The sequence below is a fragment of the Microtus oregoni genome, unplaced genomic scaffold (genome assembly GCF_018167655.1).
Source record: "Microtus oregoni isolate MIOR12 unplaced genomic scaffold, Mior012 000019F_ref0000042, whole genome shotgun sequence".
NCBI lineage: Eukaryota > Metazoa > Chordata > Mammalia > Rodentia > Cricetidae > Microtus > Microtus oregoni.
In genome coordinates, this window is record NW_024543078.1 from 34,682,291 (window position 1) to 34,697,915 (window position 15,625).

At 55.8% G+C, this 15,625-nt stretch overlaps 1 protein-coding gene and 1 long non-coding RNA gene across 5 annotated transcripts in view; both read left to right on the forward strand.

Annotated features, from left to right (window-relative positions):
* The window catches only part of Camk2b (calcium/calmodulin dependent protein kinase II beta), an 89,844-nt gene extending 75,963 nt beyond the window's left edge, over positions 1-13,881 (forward strand). Inside the window, exons 13-20 of one of the 4 annotated variants that reach the window (XM_041669455.1) lie at positions 1,531-1,571; positions 1,744-1,815; positions 3,222-3,266; positions 4,563-4,611; positions 10,973-11,048; positions 11,135-11,229; positions 11,380-11,613; positions 11,896-13,881. In XM_041669455.1, coding sequence (XP_041525389.1) covers positions 1,531-1,571; positions 1,744-1,815; positions 3,222-3,266; positions 4,563-4,611; positions 10,973-11,048; positions 11,135-11,229; positions 11,380-11,612 — 611 coding nt within the window. In that variant the 3' untranslated portion in view covers position 11,613; positions 11,896-13,881. The remainder of the gene's footprint in view (positions 1-1,530; positions 1,572-1,743; positions 1,816-3,221; positions 3,267-4,562; positions 4,612-10,972; positions 11,049-11,134; positions 11,230-11,379; positions 11,614-11,895) is intronic. The other 3 variants (XM_041669453.1, XM_041669456.1, XM_041669454.1) reach the window with 3 other exon arrangements.
* LOC121459566 lies at positions 4,624-7,268 on the forward strand. Its single transcript, XR_005975967.1, has 3 exons — positions 4,624-5,639; positions 6,109-6,237; positions 7,146-7,268. It is a non-coding gene; the product is annotated as an uncharacterized LOC121459566 (long non-coding RNA).
* Positions 13,882-15,625: the final 1,744 nt, after the last annotated feature.

Consider the following 15,625-nt stretch of genomic DNA (forward strand, 5'->3'; position numbering starts at 1 on the left):
CAAGTACCTAAAACTCTGAGAGGGGAAGGCTGCCAGAAACCAGTGTGCACCACAGCAGCGGCTTCAGGTAGCCATGTCCCCGTGTCCCAGCATACAGAGCCTGGGCCCAATCAAGTTGTGTCACCTGACTGGTGAGGACAGTGGTCAGCAGGCAGCAGTGGTGCCTGGTTCTGGTCTCTGGGAAGAATGACCCGCAGAGCCACAGGCGAATACAACACCCTTCAGAGTTCTCACTCAAGAAGGTGTGGCCAAGAAGTTTGTGTTTCTGATCACATCAGTGCCATTGCTGCTGTGACGGAAGACTGCGTTTAATTTACGGCCCTAGGTCTAAATGTGCTGCTTCCATGTCCCCACCAAGTCTGCTGTAGGCAGCACAGGTTCCCCTAGAGGGCAGGAGAGCCCAAGCTTGGGTATGGTCAGCCAGTGTCTAGCTGTATGGGATGTTATGGGTAAGGGCCCTGGGGACAAGGGGCTGTGTACCTCCCCCCATGTTGTGCCAGCCATGGCTGCCTCTAGCCCGCTGTGTTGGCCACATGGCTACTTGACTCTTCTTGGGGAACACTGGGCCAGGACAGGCTGGCTTTGCTGCCCCGTGTGGGGCCTTTCTGAACCAACACAAATCTTGTTTTCTCTCTCTTCCTCTCTTCCTTCCTCACTCCCTCCTCTCCTCATCTTTCCTTTTCTGTAAGGTAAGCTGACTTCCTCTCTCGGTCTCCGTTTTGTGTTGTTTTAAATCTGTAATTAAGACGCTAAACTCTGCTCTAGAGGACCTAAGTGCTGGGAGCGAAGGGTGGGGGCAAAAGGAGGGCATCCTGATCTCTGAGGGCAGTGTTGGAACCAAGGGTTCCACCTACTTAGCCCAGGTGTCTGCCAGGGCTTGTGGGCAAAGGGGCCGGTGCTGGCTACAATCACGGCCACCAATGGTCTCATGGCGAGGGTTGCTGGGGCCATTCAAGGGGAGGGACAGGGAGGCCAAGTGGTGCAGCCCTGGTGCAGAAGTTTGTTGTCCATCAGAAGATGGAGGGGCGGGGGCTGGGACTAGCTCTTTGGTGTGACAGCCAGCTTCGGCCCACCACCATTCTAGTGGGAACGCAGGGCTGCAGAGGGCAGGGCCAGGTTAAGCATGATTTTCCCTTTGCATCCTAATACCTACCAATCCTAACCTGGCGCCGTCCTGGGAAGTGGGGGCTGGGGGCGGGGGCAGATAATCCTGCCAGCCTTTCAGGAGTCCTAGGCAAGGGCAAAGAGGCTCTTGAGTGCCTTGCAAGGAGCTTGAGAATCATTGAAGATGCTGGGGGCGGGGTGGTCGTGGATGAGGCTCCCGAGTCAGCCTGGCTCAGCACCCCTGGAGGTCTGCTGCTGCTAGGGCCAGGTCAGATGTCAAGGCTACATCTGCTTCTGGCCTCAGGCTACTGGACCTCAGGTCCTGAGCTTCACTCCTGAAGAAAGGGGAAGGGCAGGGGGAGGGGAGGGGCCTACAGTGACCCTAGGCCCTAAGAACTCACTATCCCTCCTTCCTTCCCAATGCAGCAGCCAAGAGTTTACTCAACAAGAAAGCAGATGGAGTCAAGGTGAGGCACCAAGTAAGCCCTTTGTGGGGTACAGGGGAGGATGCCAGAGCCTGCGGCTCTGCCACTAACCCCAAGGTTCTAGTTTGAGAGGCTTGACCATGCCTTCCTCCACTGATGCTGGCAGGGAGAGTCCCCTTTCTTCCCTAGTGACTCTTCTCCCTTCTCTCCACAGCCACAGACAAACAGCACCAAAAACAGCTCGGCCATCACCAGTCCCAAAGGATCCCTCCCTCCTGCCGCCCTGGTACTGAGCCCCTGCCCCTGCCTCAGCTCACTGACAGGCCTTGCCAGGCAGGGTCTGGTGAGACTGCCTATCTCTGACCAAATCAGTCCCACGTGGGGACAGAACAGAACGGCATAAATAGGGGTTTGAATCCCAAGAGGGGAAGCCACAGTCAGGGTGCCCCAAATCAGGCAGGTGCAAGACTGCTTGGTGAGCCCTTCCCTGGGACCTTGAGGTAGCCGGTGCTGGGGAGAGATCTGGCTTCCCAGCTGGAGTGACTTCTGGACCACTCTGCCTCAAGAAGCTCTAGCAAAAGGCCATCAGGATGCCACGGGGGGGAGGGGGGTTGGCCAGGGGCCCCACTGTCTCTTCAAGGCCCTCAGTTTGTATAGCTGGCTAGTCTAGCTTAGAGGGGCTCAGACTGGAATCTTCAGGGATCATACCCTGGAGTCTAATGAAGAGAAGCAGGGCCATGTTGGTGTGGTGGGGAGGCGTGTGGTTGAAGAAACAGTGGGCTCGTCCATCTGGGACTATTTCATCAAAGCCACATACCGTATTGGTCTGTGGATTACAGGGGAGGAAGCTCGGGAACCCCTGCTGAGGAGGGTTAAAGGGTGTCCATGATACCTACCCCTACTATTCTTTCTTGTTCCTTAAGAAGGCAGTGGGCCAACTCTGTCCTCTGTCCCTCTTGCCCTGGAGGTCACTTGCTCAGGTGAACATCGTGTTCCTGGGGATGTGGAGCTGTGGTCTCAGGCACCAACCTCCTGAGCTGTGGCTCATGGGTCTGGAGTGTGAAGTAGTACTCTGAGTATCCCCCACAGGCCCCAGGCAGGTGTTCCCTATAGGATCTGGCTTTGTCAAACTAGGGGAGCATAGAAGAGATCCATCCTGGCTGTAGTTTGGGAATCGCTCAGAGCAGTGGGGCTACGGCAGGAGAATGCCAGGCGTCCGCTCACCTGGTGCCTGGGGTGGCTCACACCGGCCTCACAGCCAGCCCCACCTTGGACCCCGTCCATCCCATGTGCCACCCCAACCCCCCCACAGCATCTCTAATCCTGCGCCCACTCCCATGCCGGGGCAGGAGGTGGGGAGAACTTCCAGAGCCCACACACACCTACAGTTTCTCTCAGGCCCCGTGAGCTCCATCTTCCCTGGCCTCTGGCCTGGCAGATCTGCTGATCCCGCCATGTTGAGCCTACTCTACCTCCACCCAGGGCCATTGCTGACCACCCGCTGCCTCCATCCCTACTGGGCCATCTTGCTGACTGCCTGCCTCCTCCATCCCTGTCCCTCTGCTCTCCACTCTCTCTGGGCAGACCCTGGTCGCTGCCCACTCCTCTGGCTCCCCGGCTCCCCATCCTCTGCTTCCTTCTTTCTCACTCTCCCTCTCTTTCTTTCCTTCCTCTGTCTGCCGCCCTCTATAGGAGCCTCAAACCACCGTTATCCATAACCCAGTGGACGGGATTAAGGTACTGCCGCCACCTCTCTCCTCGCCCTTTCCTTGGGCAGGAGGTATGGGCCCAGGAGGAGGGTGTGGACGGTGACTTGGGAGAAGCATTTGTGCCTATGGTAGAGAGCAGATAGATGTGTAGCCATCTGATAGCCACAAGCCTGCCTGCCTGGGGCCATGGCAGGGACACAATGACTCCACTGAAGGGAGCTCACACAGCTTCAGGAGTGCCGCCTGCTGCAGGCCTTGGGTTCGGTCTGCTTCCCAGGAGCCTGGTCTCTGCTCCTTGACTGTTCTCCACCTTCACCCCCCCAGTGTGGCCCCAGCGCTTCCTGCTCCTCTCTGCTCTGCCATCTGCTCCCATCCCATTGGCATCATCACATGGGGCCGGGAGGGGCTGGCTCTCTGTGAGGTGAGGGAGACAGGCAGGTCTTAGAACCTGCGCTGGGCTGTCAGGTCAGATGTGGGCTTGGGCTCCCCAACTGTCCGACAAGGTGGCACGGGGGGTACCCCCACTTCCTTAGGCCAGAATCTGCACCTGGCCTTTCTCCATGCCAGGGACCCAGGGCAGCTATATGTTCAAAATGCCAAATGTCTGTTTTCCTCCCACCTGAGTGATGGGTACCCTTTGGGCCCTCTTGTCAGGTGAGGTCATACTCCTCTCTGAGTCAACCTTTGGGCCAGGGTAAGGCCTAACCTTATATTTGAAGGCCCCCAGTTTTTCCTCAGAGCCATATTCAGTCAGTATCTGTACCAAAGAGCTATGAGAGGTTTCTTTGGTTTTCTGGGGACATGTTGGTAGAGAGGTGCTCAGAAGTCAGCCACCACTTGAATGTGGTAGAAGCTGGGCCCTGCTAAAGTTCCAGGCCTAGGCTGGACATTAGGGACCTCATCTCTTCTCGGGGAAGGTGACCCTCTCTTAAAAGCTGCTAACCACGACTGCCCACTGCCTAGGTTTTGGGGCCTTCCATCACTTAAAGTCAGCTAAGTCCCATGTTTTTCCATCTTGGGGTTTCAAAAGGTCTACTCTCAGAGTCGGCCGCGTGTCTCATTGTCTCTTGGGGAAGGTGAGGTTGAAGCCCTTGCTGTTGGAAATATGGTGGCCTGCAGGGGACAGAATGAGCCCCAGGGTGGAAGCCCTCCTGAGAACATACACGGTTAGACCTTTCTCCCCAGTCACTGGGAGGGTCTGTCTCCTGAAATCCTCAGGAGTAGCCAGGCATAGGTCCAAGCTGGAACCCAGGCTCACTCCACAAATGGAAGTGTCCTGCCTGTCCTTGACCACATCTTGACCCCTGTCTCTCTGTTTCCTCAGGAGTCTTCCGACAGCACCAACACAACCATAGAGGATGAAGATGCCAAAGGTACCTGCACAGAGACCTCGCCTGGTCATCTGGGCCGTGGTGTTGGCGGTGGGTGGGTCTTGCAGCATCTCTGGTCCTGCTGCGCAGGCCATGGTACAGAGGTTCAGGGCCCTGCTGTCAGGGTCTGCCTGGTGTGAGTCAAAGCATGTTTGGGACATCGTGGTGGGGGTATCTCAGGCATAGTGCACACGTGAGGAAGTCACAGTTCTCCGTCCTGGGAGCCAGGAACTCGCTTCTCACTGGGTATGAAGTATGTGTGTGATATTTGATCAAGATACAACTTAAATTTCCTAAGCTTCTGTCCATCTGGCTAGTGAGTGGCCAGGTAGCAGAAGTGTTGGTTCCTTTGATGACTCAGGAGCTCCCTCTTGAGGTGGGCTTTTGTACCACACCCTGAGCCCTGCCAGTGATGATGTCCCTAGGTCGCCTGCTATCAGTGAGTGTCCTCCTAGCCTCTCCCACTTTCTTTGTCCCCCACTCCCCAAGAACGAGGTCTGACAACTTCAGGCTGTCCATGGAGCCCTAACCTGCCCTTAGAATGGCCAGATAGAATTGACCCCTTTGCTCCTCCCCAGCTAGGATGCTGTCCCTGAGTGTCCTCCACACTCCTTCCTCAGTCATGTACAAGAGCTGAGACAGAGCCAGGATGGTTCCCAAGGTCACCATGCTCAGTGAGGACCACTCTAAAACCCTAGCCTAATCTTTACAGGGCCTGCACGGCCCCACAAAATGAGCCCTTCTAACACCTATGGGTGCCCCCAAGAGTGACCTCCTCACCTCTGTCCTCTAGGTCCCCGGCAGTGGCCTGGGGTTCTACACTGTAACCTTTTCAGCTGTCCTGTGCCTCTTGGCTCTTTCTGCCACCTTCTGTCTTGAGTGTCTACCATCCACTGCTTGCTTCTGTTCTGCCTCAGCCCCCAGGGTCCCTGATGTCCTGAGCTTGGTGAGGAGGGGCTCAGGAGCCCCAGAAGCCGAGGGCCCCCTGTCCTGCCCATCTCCAGTTCCCATTAGCCCCCTTCCAGCCCCGTGTAAGTAGCCTGGGCCCCGCTGCTGTGGGGATGACTTGGAAGGGCCTGGCAACTCTCTGAAGGGACATTTAAGAGCCAAGGACTGGACAGGCCTAGATTCCTGGCTCTAACTGTACCCTCACACAGCCCTCAGACTGGGGCTCTCCATGGTTGCCTCTGTTCAGCCAAAGGCCTTTATTGGTCTCTGGGGGTGCTGTCATTGCCTCCTTTCCTACTCACGGCCACTAGGTGGTCCCTGAAGGGTTTGGCCTTGACTTCTAGGCCTCCAGAGCCCACCCAAACCTCCCTCTACACCACCTCTGGAGGCTTCTTGCTTCTGAGACTGGCATCAAACAGGAAGCCAGGTCCCAAATCCCCCTGTGGCAAGAACAGGACCCCTTCTTGCCTGCGTCCTGCCAATTCTGTCGTCTCCCCGGGTCTCCTCATATGTCTGTCTGCCTTCTGTTCACGTGTGTCTGTTCCACCCCAGCCCCCAGGATCTCTGACATCCTGAACTCGGTGAGAAGGGGCTGTGGAACCCCAGAAGCCGAGGGACCCCTATCAGTGGGGCCCCCACCCTGCTTGTCTCCGGGTCTCCTAGGCCCCCTGCCCACCCCGTGTAAGTAGTAGCCCCGGGCTTGCTGCCTCTGCTACCAAGGGCTCGCTGAGAATGGCCAGTGCTCAGCTTCCTGCACCTGCCATGCACGGCCAAGCTCCCCCAGACCAGGATGCCCGATGGGTGTCCAGTCTGGCTGGCCTTATCCAAGGCACACGCATTAACACAGCTGGGCAGCTACCTGGCTTCCCCTGGGCCCACCTCTGGCTCATCTCCTTCCTCTACTCCCTGCTCGCTGCTCACCTCACTTCATCTCAGACCCACCCCTGCGTAACTATTAGCCTGGGGGGGCATGTCCCCAGATCATCTCTGCCAAGAGTTTTCTAGCCACTCACGCCCTACCCTGCCCTGGTCACAGTGCCCCGGAGCCTGTCTCCAGAGCAGCCCCTGATTCCTGATGTGCCCTGTCCCTGAACATCATTCACTAACCGAGGCAGGGGAGGTCAAGGAAGGTGTCAGAATGGGAACCTTAACCAGGGGCTTGTAGGTAAGGAGACATTCAGAATAGAAGCCTGGCTTTCCACTGGCCTAGGCTGCCCACATGGGCCAAAACAGGTCCTTCTTCTGAACACCCCTCCTCCCCTCCACCCACTCCTCTACCCACCTGCCAAGACTTCTCCAAGGTCCGTCACTTGCAGCCACAGCCTCTGGCTTCTTGGGGGCCAGGTTGCCTCTCCTTGGAGGGTATCCTCTGCCCATGGCAGCTTCTGGCTTAGCACACTAAAATGGACAAAAGCATCTGCATTCCCGATGTCCCCTTCCAAAATGTTTATGTCTCCCATCCCCTGTGTCCCTGTGACTCCTGGTGCCCTCGCGGCTCCCTCCGGCCTCCCTTACTACCTGGCTTCGCTCTTTGTCTCCTTCCTGCATGATCCCCCCACCTGTATTCACATGTGTCTGTTCTGCCCCAGCCCCCAGGATCTCTGACATCCTGAACTCAGTGAGGCGGGGCTCAGGGACCCCAGAAGCTGAGGGCCTCCCACCAGTGGGCCCCCCACCCTGCCCATCTCCGACTCTCCCTGGCCCCTTGCCCACCCCATGTAAGTAGCACTTCAAGTGGCCCTGGCAGCTCCATGGAGGAGCAAGCCCCCATTATGGTGCATGGCCGACTAGCCTGACTCTGGGAATAACCCAACTTGTGGATATAAGGGCGGGTACAGCATCTGTCAGGTCACAAGATTCATGTCAAAGTATGTGACGAAAGCGGTGGGTTTCAGTTCATGCAGATAGCGGACATAAAGTGTGTGCGTTTATGTGTGAGCTCTTGCATGTGGGAAGGCTTCCCACATGCTTTACTGACCTGGACTCGTTGCTACCATGCAGCCACTGCATTTGGATAGGAGCCGGTGGTGAGCAGGTTTCCACCAGTGCATGAGGAACCCTTGAGAAAGGGCTGCCCGGGTGAGAGTAGACCTTCCCGGACAAGATGGCAGGGAAAGAAACTCCTGGGGATTCTGGCACATGCCAGGCTGGACGTTGGGCAGGGAGGTTGGGGGTGCAGCCAGGGCTAAGGATGAGTTAGGGAGAGAAGCACAGGCAGGTGGCTCTTTCTGCTTGTCTGTCGACTGCCCGCCAGTATCACTTTCAGGGATGGATAACATCCAAGGCTGCAGCCACCGCTGCCCCCGCCTCCAGGGAGACACGGGGCTGGGGGTGGTGCTGAGATGTTCTCAGAGAACAAGCTGCTGGGCCAGGGCCTCGGCATGGCAGGGCAGTGGCTTGGTGAGTAGCTATGAGCGGTGGGCTTGGGGTATCCTACCCCATCACCTCTACCTGTTAGGCCGGAGTTGGGGGATGTTGCAGGTTGCCAGAGCAGAGAGGCGGTCACAGCGGCCCGCAAGGGTGGGCATCCACAGTTTGCAGGTTTAGCGGGGTAAGGGGGCAGCCTCTGGAGGGTGTGAACCCCCAGGGCGCTCCATGGTCAGCTGAGGGGATCAGAGGTGAGTTGTGAGGTGCTCAGCCTAGTTATTTCTGGGGGTGGGTTGAGGGGCGGGGCCAGGGGTGGATAACAGTCAGTACTCACAAAGCATGGAGGGGATGCTCTCCACTGGTGGGTGCAAGACAGCTTCTGGCCAACACTTGGGTGCTCTCTCTCGTCTGATCTCCAGGGCCACACTGTTTTTGTTGGGGGTCAGCCTGAAACATGATCTGCATTGGGGGTCTCTGCAATGGCCAGGTGGTCACTCTAAGGCCAGGTCTGTGGGGAGCACCAAGTGACCTCGTCACTTTAGAGGCTAAGACACTGATCTGCCCTTGTAAGGTCTATGCTGAGCTTGGCTAGGGAAAGGGGTCCTTCAGGAGGGGGCTGTGAGAATGACTGGATGGTGGCATCTGGTCATTCTGCAAGGGGCTGGGCAGAAGGAAAAGACATTTAATAAAATACAGGGACACGTGGGTGACGTCAGATGGTACTGGGCCCCCTCTCTCCTGGGAGGGTTACAACCCACCAACTAGGTTACAGGTTCCCATCAACCCTCTTCAGGCTCAAGCCCCTCCCCACCCCATGCTCTCCGTACCCCAGGCCTCACTTCCTAATCAGGGATTACACAGGATTCAGGCTGATCCTGGCTGATCCCTAGTCAGCTGCTCTGCCTGCCAGCTGTGCAGGGTTTGGGGCCAGGGGAGGGACACAAACTTTCACTGGTCCCACCTGGATGCTCTCAGCCTAAGGGCTGCTTGACTTCGCATAGGAGTGCTGTGGACAGAGTGAGTCTCCCGCTCTGGGCCCCTGTCAAACCCTGCCCGCCTCTTTGGCTTCTTCCCTAGACTTCTTCACCTGGGTTATCCCCGTCTGAGAGCTTCTTGGCCCCTCCCTCACGTCTGATTTCCACTGGTGTCTGGGCAGCAGTTATTCTGCAGGTCAGGAGGTGTCCAGGTCTTGTTCATAGGCAGCCTCCGCTTCCCTGAGGGTCAGATGGGCCCAGTGGCTCTCACAAGAATTCTGACTGGTGCTGTGTCATGGATCTCCTATTAGTTGATTTAACATTGGCGCCCACACCCTAATTCATTATTAAGTGGAAAATTAGTCCACGTACCTCAGTGGAAGGCAGAATCTTGAATGCTGGAAACCAAGCAGTAACGGCATTTAGTTCTAGCCACTTCTGCCGTGTGCTGAGGGACTCCTCTAGAGGAATGGGCCAGTTGAGCCTATTAGAAAGGGATTAATGAGCCTCAGGGGATACTTGGGACATGTGAAGTGCAGAGTGGAAGCCTGGTTTGGGGAAACAGCTGGCCACAAGCCTGAGACATCTCCAGAAGGAGCAAATGGGAGGGGGTGGGTGCCAGAGTGATGAGCCCAGGGAAGAGCAGGTACTGCTCTGGGGACTGGAGTATCAGGTGCTGCCCTGGGATCCAAAAGGTAAGAACAAGAAGGGCTGTTCCATGCTCAGGATGAAGCCTTGGTTCTCTCCTAGAGTGGGGTTCATAGGCGTGTGGTTAGAAATGGGAACAGGAAGAAACGGGGCTCTGGAAGTCACAGTCCACCGCCTAGACTCAGCATTCTAGGATCCCTGTTTGAGGTGCTGGGTGACGGTGATGATCTTACCCTGAGTTCAGATGGCCATATGATTTAGACTCAAGAACAGGGCAGAAACTGAAGATAGCAGAAGGGGAGCTGGGTTAGGACAGGATGTTTTTCCAAATTGGGGTAATCCCATGGGTGCAAAGCATACACCCACACACGCTCACACAGCATGCATAGACACAACACAAGGACACTTAGCATGCATCTCTTGAACAAATGTGTATGCATGCAATACAACCTCTGCTGCCAACGTCTAGGACATCGGAGTAATCCCAATGTTCACAAGGAGAGGCTAGTGTCCTCTGCTGGCACATACATGGATGGCATTCCCATGAAGCAGGCCACCTCTTTGTTGTGGATTCAGTCCTCCTTCAGGACACCTGATGGGGTGGGCACCCAGACACCCACTGGTACTGAAAGGCCTGCTGCAGGATTATTCTCGATGCTTTCATGTCTTACTTTCTTCTTGGTTAAAATAAAAGGTTCATCACCTCAAAGCCAAGAGCTAGTGCTCAGGAGAAGCAACGGGGCTGAGGGCTGCAGACACGAAGGGTGGGTTTTGCTAGCACAGCACAAGGCCCAGGGCTACAAGCAGATGAGAGGCTGGGAAACTGAAGAGAGCGGTGAGAGAGGGTTCTGAAGAGTACCCAGCCATCCTGTCCTTCAGCCTTTGCCCAGAAGCCACTCCCACTCCCACCCCTAATCATATCCAAGGAACCCTGAAGCCTGTGACCATGCCTCCTGATGGTGGCTCTTCTCCACCCAAGAACTACTGGGGGAAGGAGTTATTAAGTGGGCACGGCACTGTTAGAAGATGAGGCAGAACAAGCCGGGGGAGAGACAGAATGGGAGTCCGGCGTTATGGCTAGCAGATACTGGGAGGTGACAATGGCGTGGATTGTGGGCAGGCTTTTTCCTCCTTTCTGCATTTTTGAAGACATTTTCTAATCTGGATAGAGTATTTGCCTCTCAAAAAACACTGTATTTGATAAGAAACCATTGCATGTGGAAATGAGGAAAGTGCTGGCGGCACAGGGCGCAGGGTAATAGAGACACTGGGTACAGGTGCCAGAGACTGAAAGTCCTTTCTGAAGAGGACAGACCTGAGCCAGGGTGGGGGCAGCTATGTGGATGCTGCTTGCAGCTCTCGATTCCCCAAGGCCGTTTACCTGGGCTCTGCTAGAGCTGGGGGTCATCCCTGTTCTCTCCCTGCAGCCCGGAAGCAGGAAATCATCAAGACCACAGAACAGCTCATTGAGGCGGTCAACAATGGCGACTTTGAGGCCTATGCGTGAGTCTCCGGGGGGGTTGGGGTGGGGGGTTGTGGAGGGTGAGGATGGAGGATGGGGCCCCTCCTCACTTGGGTTTGCCCCCCAGGAAAATCTGTGACCCAGGCCTGACCTCATTTGAGCCTGAAGCTCTGGGCAACCTAGTCGAAGGGATGGATTTCCACAGATTCTACTTTGAGAACCGTGAGTGAGGAAGTCAGGGTGGGCATGATGGGGAGACACCCTCAGTCAAAGGAGAGGGCTGTGGCAGCCCCCATGAAGGGGATTCAAGGTGGAGGGGTGGGAGGTGTTTGTGTCTGGTGCCGTCAGTGCAGAACACCCACTTGTCCGCAGTGCTGGCCAAGAACAGCAAGCCGATCCACACCACCATCTTGAACCCGCATGTGCACGTCATTGGTGAGGATGCAGCCTGCATCGCCTACATCCGCCTCACACAGTACATCGATGGCCAGGGCCGGCCCCGTACCAGCCAGTCTGAGGAGACCCGTGTGTGGCACCGCCGTGATGGCAAGTGGCAGAACGTACATTTCCACTGCTCGGGCGCTCCAGTGGCCCCACTGCAGTGAGGTGAGTGCCCGGGGTGTGGACAGATAGTGTGTGGGGGACCTTGGCAGGTGAGCTGGTCAAACCAGAGATGGAGCCAGGGATAGTCAGAACTATTAGCGCCCATGGCAGGGGCTGCCTCTAAAGGGTGGAGTAGCAACTGCTTCTCCTGGCAGGCCCCGTCCTGAAAAGACATGATGGTTCTTGCCAGGACCTTTTCCAAATAGCAAAGGCTTGGGTCCTCAGGGTGTGGGTGATGTCCTGAGGAAGGTGACCCACCGCCCCCACCCCGCCCCCCCGTTTCAGAGCTGCGCCTGGTTTCACCGGACAGAGTTGGTGTTTGGAGCCCAGTCGCCCTCGGGCGCACGGCCTGCCTGTCGCATGTTTGTGTCTGCCTCGTCCCCTCCCCTGGTGCCTGTGTCTGCAGAAAAACAAGACCAGATGTGATTTGTTTTTAAAAATAAGATGATGACAACGACAACCACACGCAAAAAAAAGGAAAAAAAAAAAAGAAAAAAAAAGAAAAAAAGAAAAAAAATTGGCATCGGATGAAATGGAAAAAAAAAAACGAAAGAAAGGAAAAAGCTGTAAAAATCTGGCATTTGTGGGGCCACCCCCACCCAAGCTCCACATGTGTCTGTTGCGCTCCTGGCTTTGGGGACCCTCAGGGCGTGAATGTGCCCGTGCTGACCGTGTTAGTCTGTAGGTACCGCACTCACCCCACCTTGGGCGTCTGCATCCTTCCTCCCATGCATGGGCCCCACATGCTAACCTGGCTGTCCTGGTGTCAGGTGTCTTGGGAAGGGCTGGGGGCTGCCTCCTTTCCTGCTAGTTGTGCCTGAGAGTCGCTGCTGTCCCTGCTTTCCCTACCGTCCCTCATCCTGTGCAGGGCTGGGTGGGTGCTCTTCTAAGCCAAGGAGTTTGCCCCATGGAGTGCCTGGCAAGGGTTGGTTGAGAAGGCACCTAGCTCTGAAGAGAGGACTGGCCAGAGGATGGCCTCCTTCCTGTTTGGGGCACTTGTCCCTTCCCTGCCACCAGCAGCAGAGCAACAGTGACCCACCCCTGGCCTGGACAGACCCTCCAAGGACTGAGAACCTGAAATACTGGACGAATGCTGGGAGTAGGCCTTACTGTATCTGGGATGTTTTGCTCACTGAGCTTGGGGTCTGGGTGCTCGAGTCTTGGTCGAATGATGCAGAGTGTGGTAAAGAAGGGCCAGATGATGGGTTTTAGGCTCCGGGCAATGCAGGGCCACACAGGTGTTTGGTGAAGTAGGAATGCCCTCCTAACCTGGGCCTGGAGCGGAAGTCAGAACATGAGCCAGCCAGGGGCACATGGAAGGACAAAACTGGTTAGGACTGTCGTGCGAGGCCTTCCCGGTGGGCCAGAAGCAGCCCAGAGAGAAGGCAGGCTGGAGGTAGGGCCTGGACAGCAGTGGGTGGAGGGAGGGTCCATTAGGACGGTGTGCCACCTTCTGGGCCTGGTGGTGCTCCTAGGTACCGACTGCTTATTGTGGGTGACCCTGGCCCTTGGTGAGAGAGGGAGTCACGAAGAGGCTGGCAACATTGCAAAGTCAGGCTAGGGAGAGCGGTGTGAAGCAGGTTTGGGTGGGGGTGGTCGGGAGCTTTGATTGCAGAAGTCCAAGGGCCTCCACCCAGTGCTGCCCACTTTAAATTCACATCATTTTCAACCAGGATTTTCTTTATCTTCTACAAATCAAGCCAGGGGAGGGGCATGAAGTGGGAACGGGACACAGGATCCTAAACTCCAAGGGGACTGTCCACCTACAGACACTCAGTGGATACCACCTTTCATCCACACTGTGCCCAGGACAGCTGTCTCCTACCCATGGACACAGGGTAAACATCTGCCAGGCTCCACTTGAGTGGCCCAAGGCCATGGAGTGGCAGGGCTTGCCACGAACAGTGTGAGGCCCTGTGACCAGCCACCCTGGCATCCTGGGGTCTCCTTCCCTCTCCCCACCCTCCTTGTTATCTCCACAAAGCTGCCTGTCTGGGATAATTTGGGGATTTTTTTTTCTGGGGGACAATTCTTTTGCATGACCCTTTAAAGAGCAGGTCACTCCTGCTCCGCTGGCTAGGTGTTCGCGGGTGGTGGCGTCGGCCGCTGGCCAGTGCTGCAGCGTGTCGCTGCCTGCAGTACTGGCAGCCCCTCCCTCTTCTCTTTTTGCTGAGTTCCATTGTCATTTCTTTCTGAGCCTTGTAGGTGTACAAAACTTATTATTTTGTTCTGTCTCGGGAAACTGCAAATAAAAAAAAAAAGGACAACTTGCTTCTAGTACAGCTGAGTGGTTTATGCTGGGACCCAGCCAATTCCCTGCTTGGTACAGACCCTGCCTCCCTAGGCTAGATGTGGTCAGAGTGGAAGGACATGGGGTCCAAAGCCTTGTTCTTGCCTCTCATCCCAGTCACCAGAAGGGTGGCCTGCAGAAAGGGAAGCACCCCAGGTCCAAGATCCAAGTGTCCTTGCTCCTCTCATGATCTTCCAGTTTGACATGCTGACTGTTCTAGACATGAAGTCATGTGTTAAGTACCCCCCAACTCTGCCCCCATGTGCTATGCATACAGCAGTGTAGTAACATGGTAGCCATCATGGGTGGTTATTGAGGCTTTGCAGAGGCTTAACCTGGAGTCCAAGTCAGAGATCTTAACCATGAGCAGAGGCATCCAGGAGTCAGAAAAAAAGCCAATCAAGACCATGGCCGGGTGGTGGGGTCTGTAGGCCAACTTTTTATGGCTACAAAGCAGACAAACTCCCTCCCCAGGCTCTCCCCTGCACCTCCACCCTGAGCATAGGGCAAATCTTTCTCTGTAATCTGTGCTGGTCCTGTCCTGTCTTCTAGCTTTGCTCAGAAGTCTGCCAAGATGAGCCCCTATACCCCCGGTCCACTAGGAGTAGGGAGGCCCAGGGGGTTCAGAACTGGCCACCACTCCCAACTGCCTGCCTCTTCTCTCTTAAGCATCTGTTTCTAAACACTCCACTCTGTAAAGGAGGCTACTGATGTCTACTGTTCTCTGTGGGCTATACCTAGGAGGGGCTTTCAGGTATACGGGCAGGCAGGCAGTGGGTCTCAGGAACGAATACAAAGAATCTAGGCCAGTGTCCACAGGTGCAGCAGCAATGGGCCCTCTATCTAGGGTTCCAGACAACCTATCAGCTGTAATCGGAGGAGCGTTTCCAGGCCAGCCTCCCTCAGGAAGGCAACAAGCTGCAGAGCGTGAGCCTCCCCCATGCATTATTCCTGAAGCCTTTCTGTGGATGTTGGACAGCAGGGCAGTACAGTATCCAGGGTTAACCGTCCCATATGGGACCGAGTACTACAGGCCAAGGGATTCCCTTGAAGTACGTTTCATTCATTGTTTTTACTTTGAGCAGAGCTCCTTAGGCATCTGTCACCCAAGAAGGGTCAGGGCACTCTGAACTCCACTGGGTCCACAGATCGGGAAGAGGTAGCACAATGGATCCAGGGCTGCTTGCCCAAGTCAGGCAGGAGTCTCTGACAACCAGGACACCAGATACAGGCTAAAAGCAAGGCCTAGCTGACTTGCTGAGGCTGCAGATGCCTCAGGCCACAAACTGCTAGCCACTGGGGCCATTCCAAAACTCAAAACCACACTCCAGATTTGAATATTCCCATCCTGACCCTCACAAGTTAGTTGTGTCCCTCGGCTCAGGAGTCCCCACAAACCCTGGAAAGCTAGGTGGTATAGAGGCAGCTAACAACTCAGAAACTCAGGCAAAGGAAAGCCACCTTCCTAGAGCTCTATTGCTAAGAGGCAGCTCTCCCAGGCGAATTCTTCAGTGTGCAGAGAACTGGGTTCTGAGATGGCAAGGCTACTCCAGAGCTCCCTCACCTGGTTACAGTAAACAAGGAAATAGGATTCCTACCAGGAAAGCCTGGAAATTTATCTGGGACAGGATTCTAGTACCTGCGGGAACAAAGTACCCGGTATCTCCCTACCCTTCAGTGGCTGGGTTGGAGACAGATTTCCCTGAAGCTAAAAGTAAACACAGG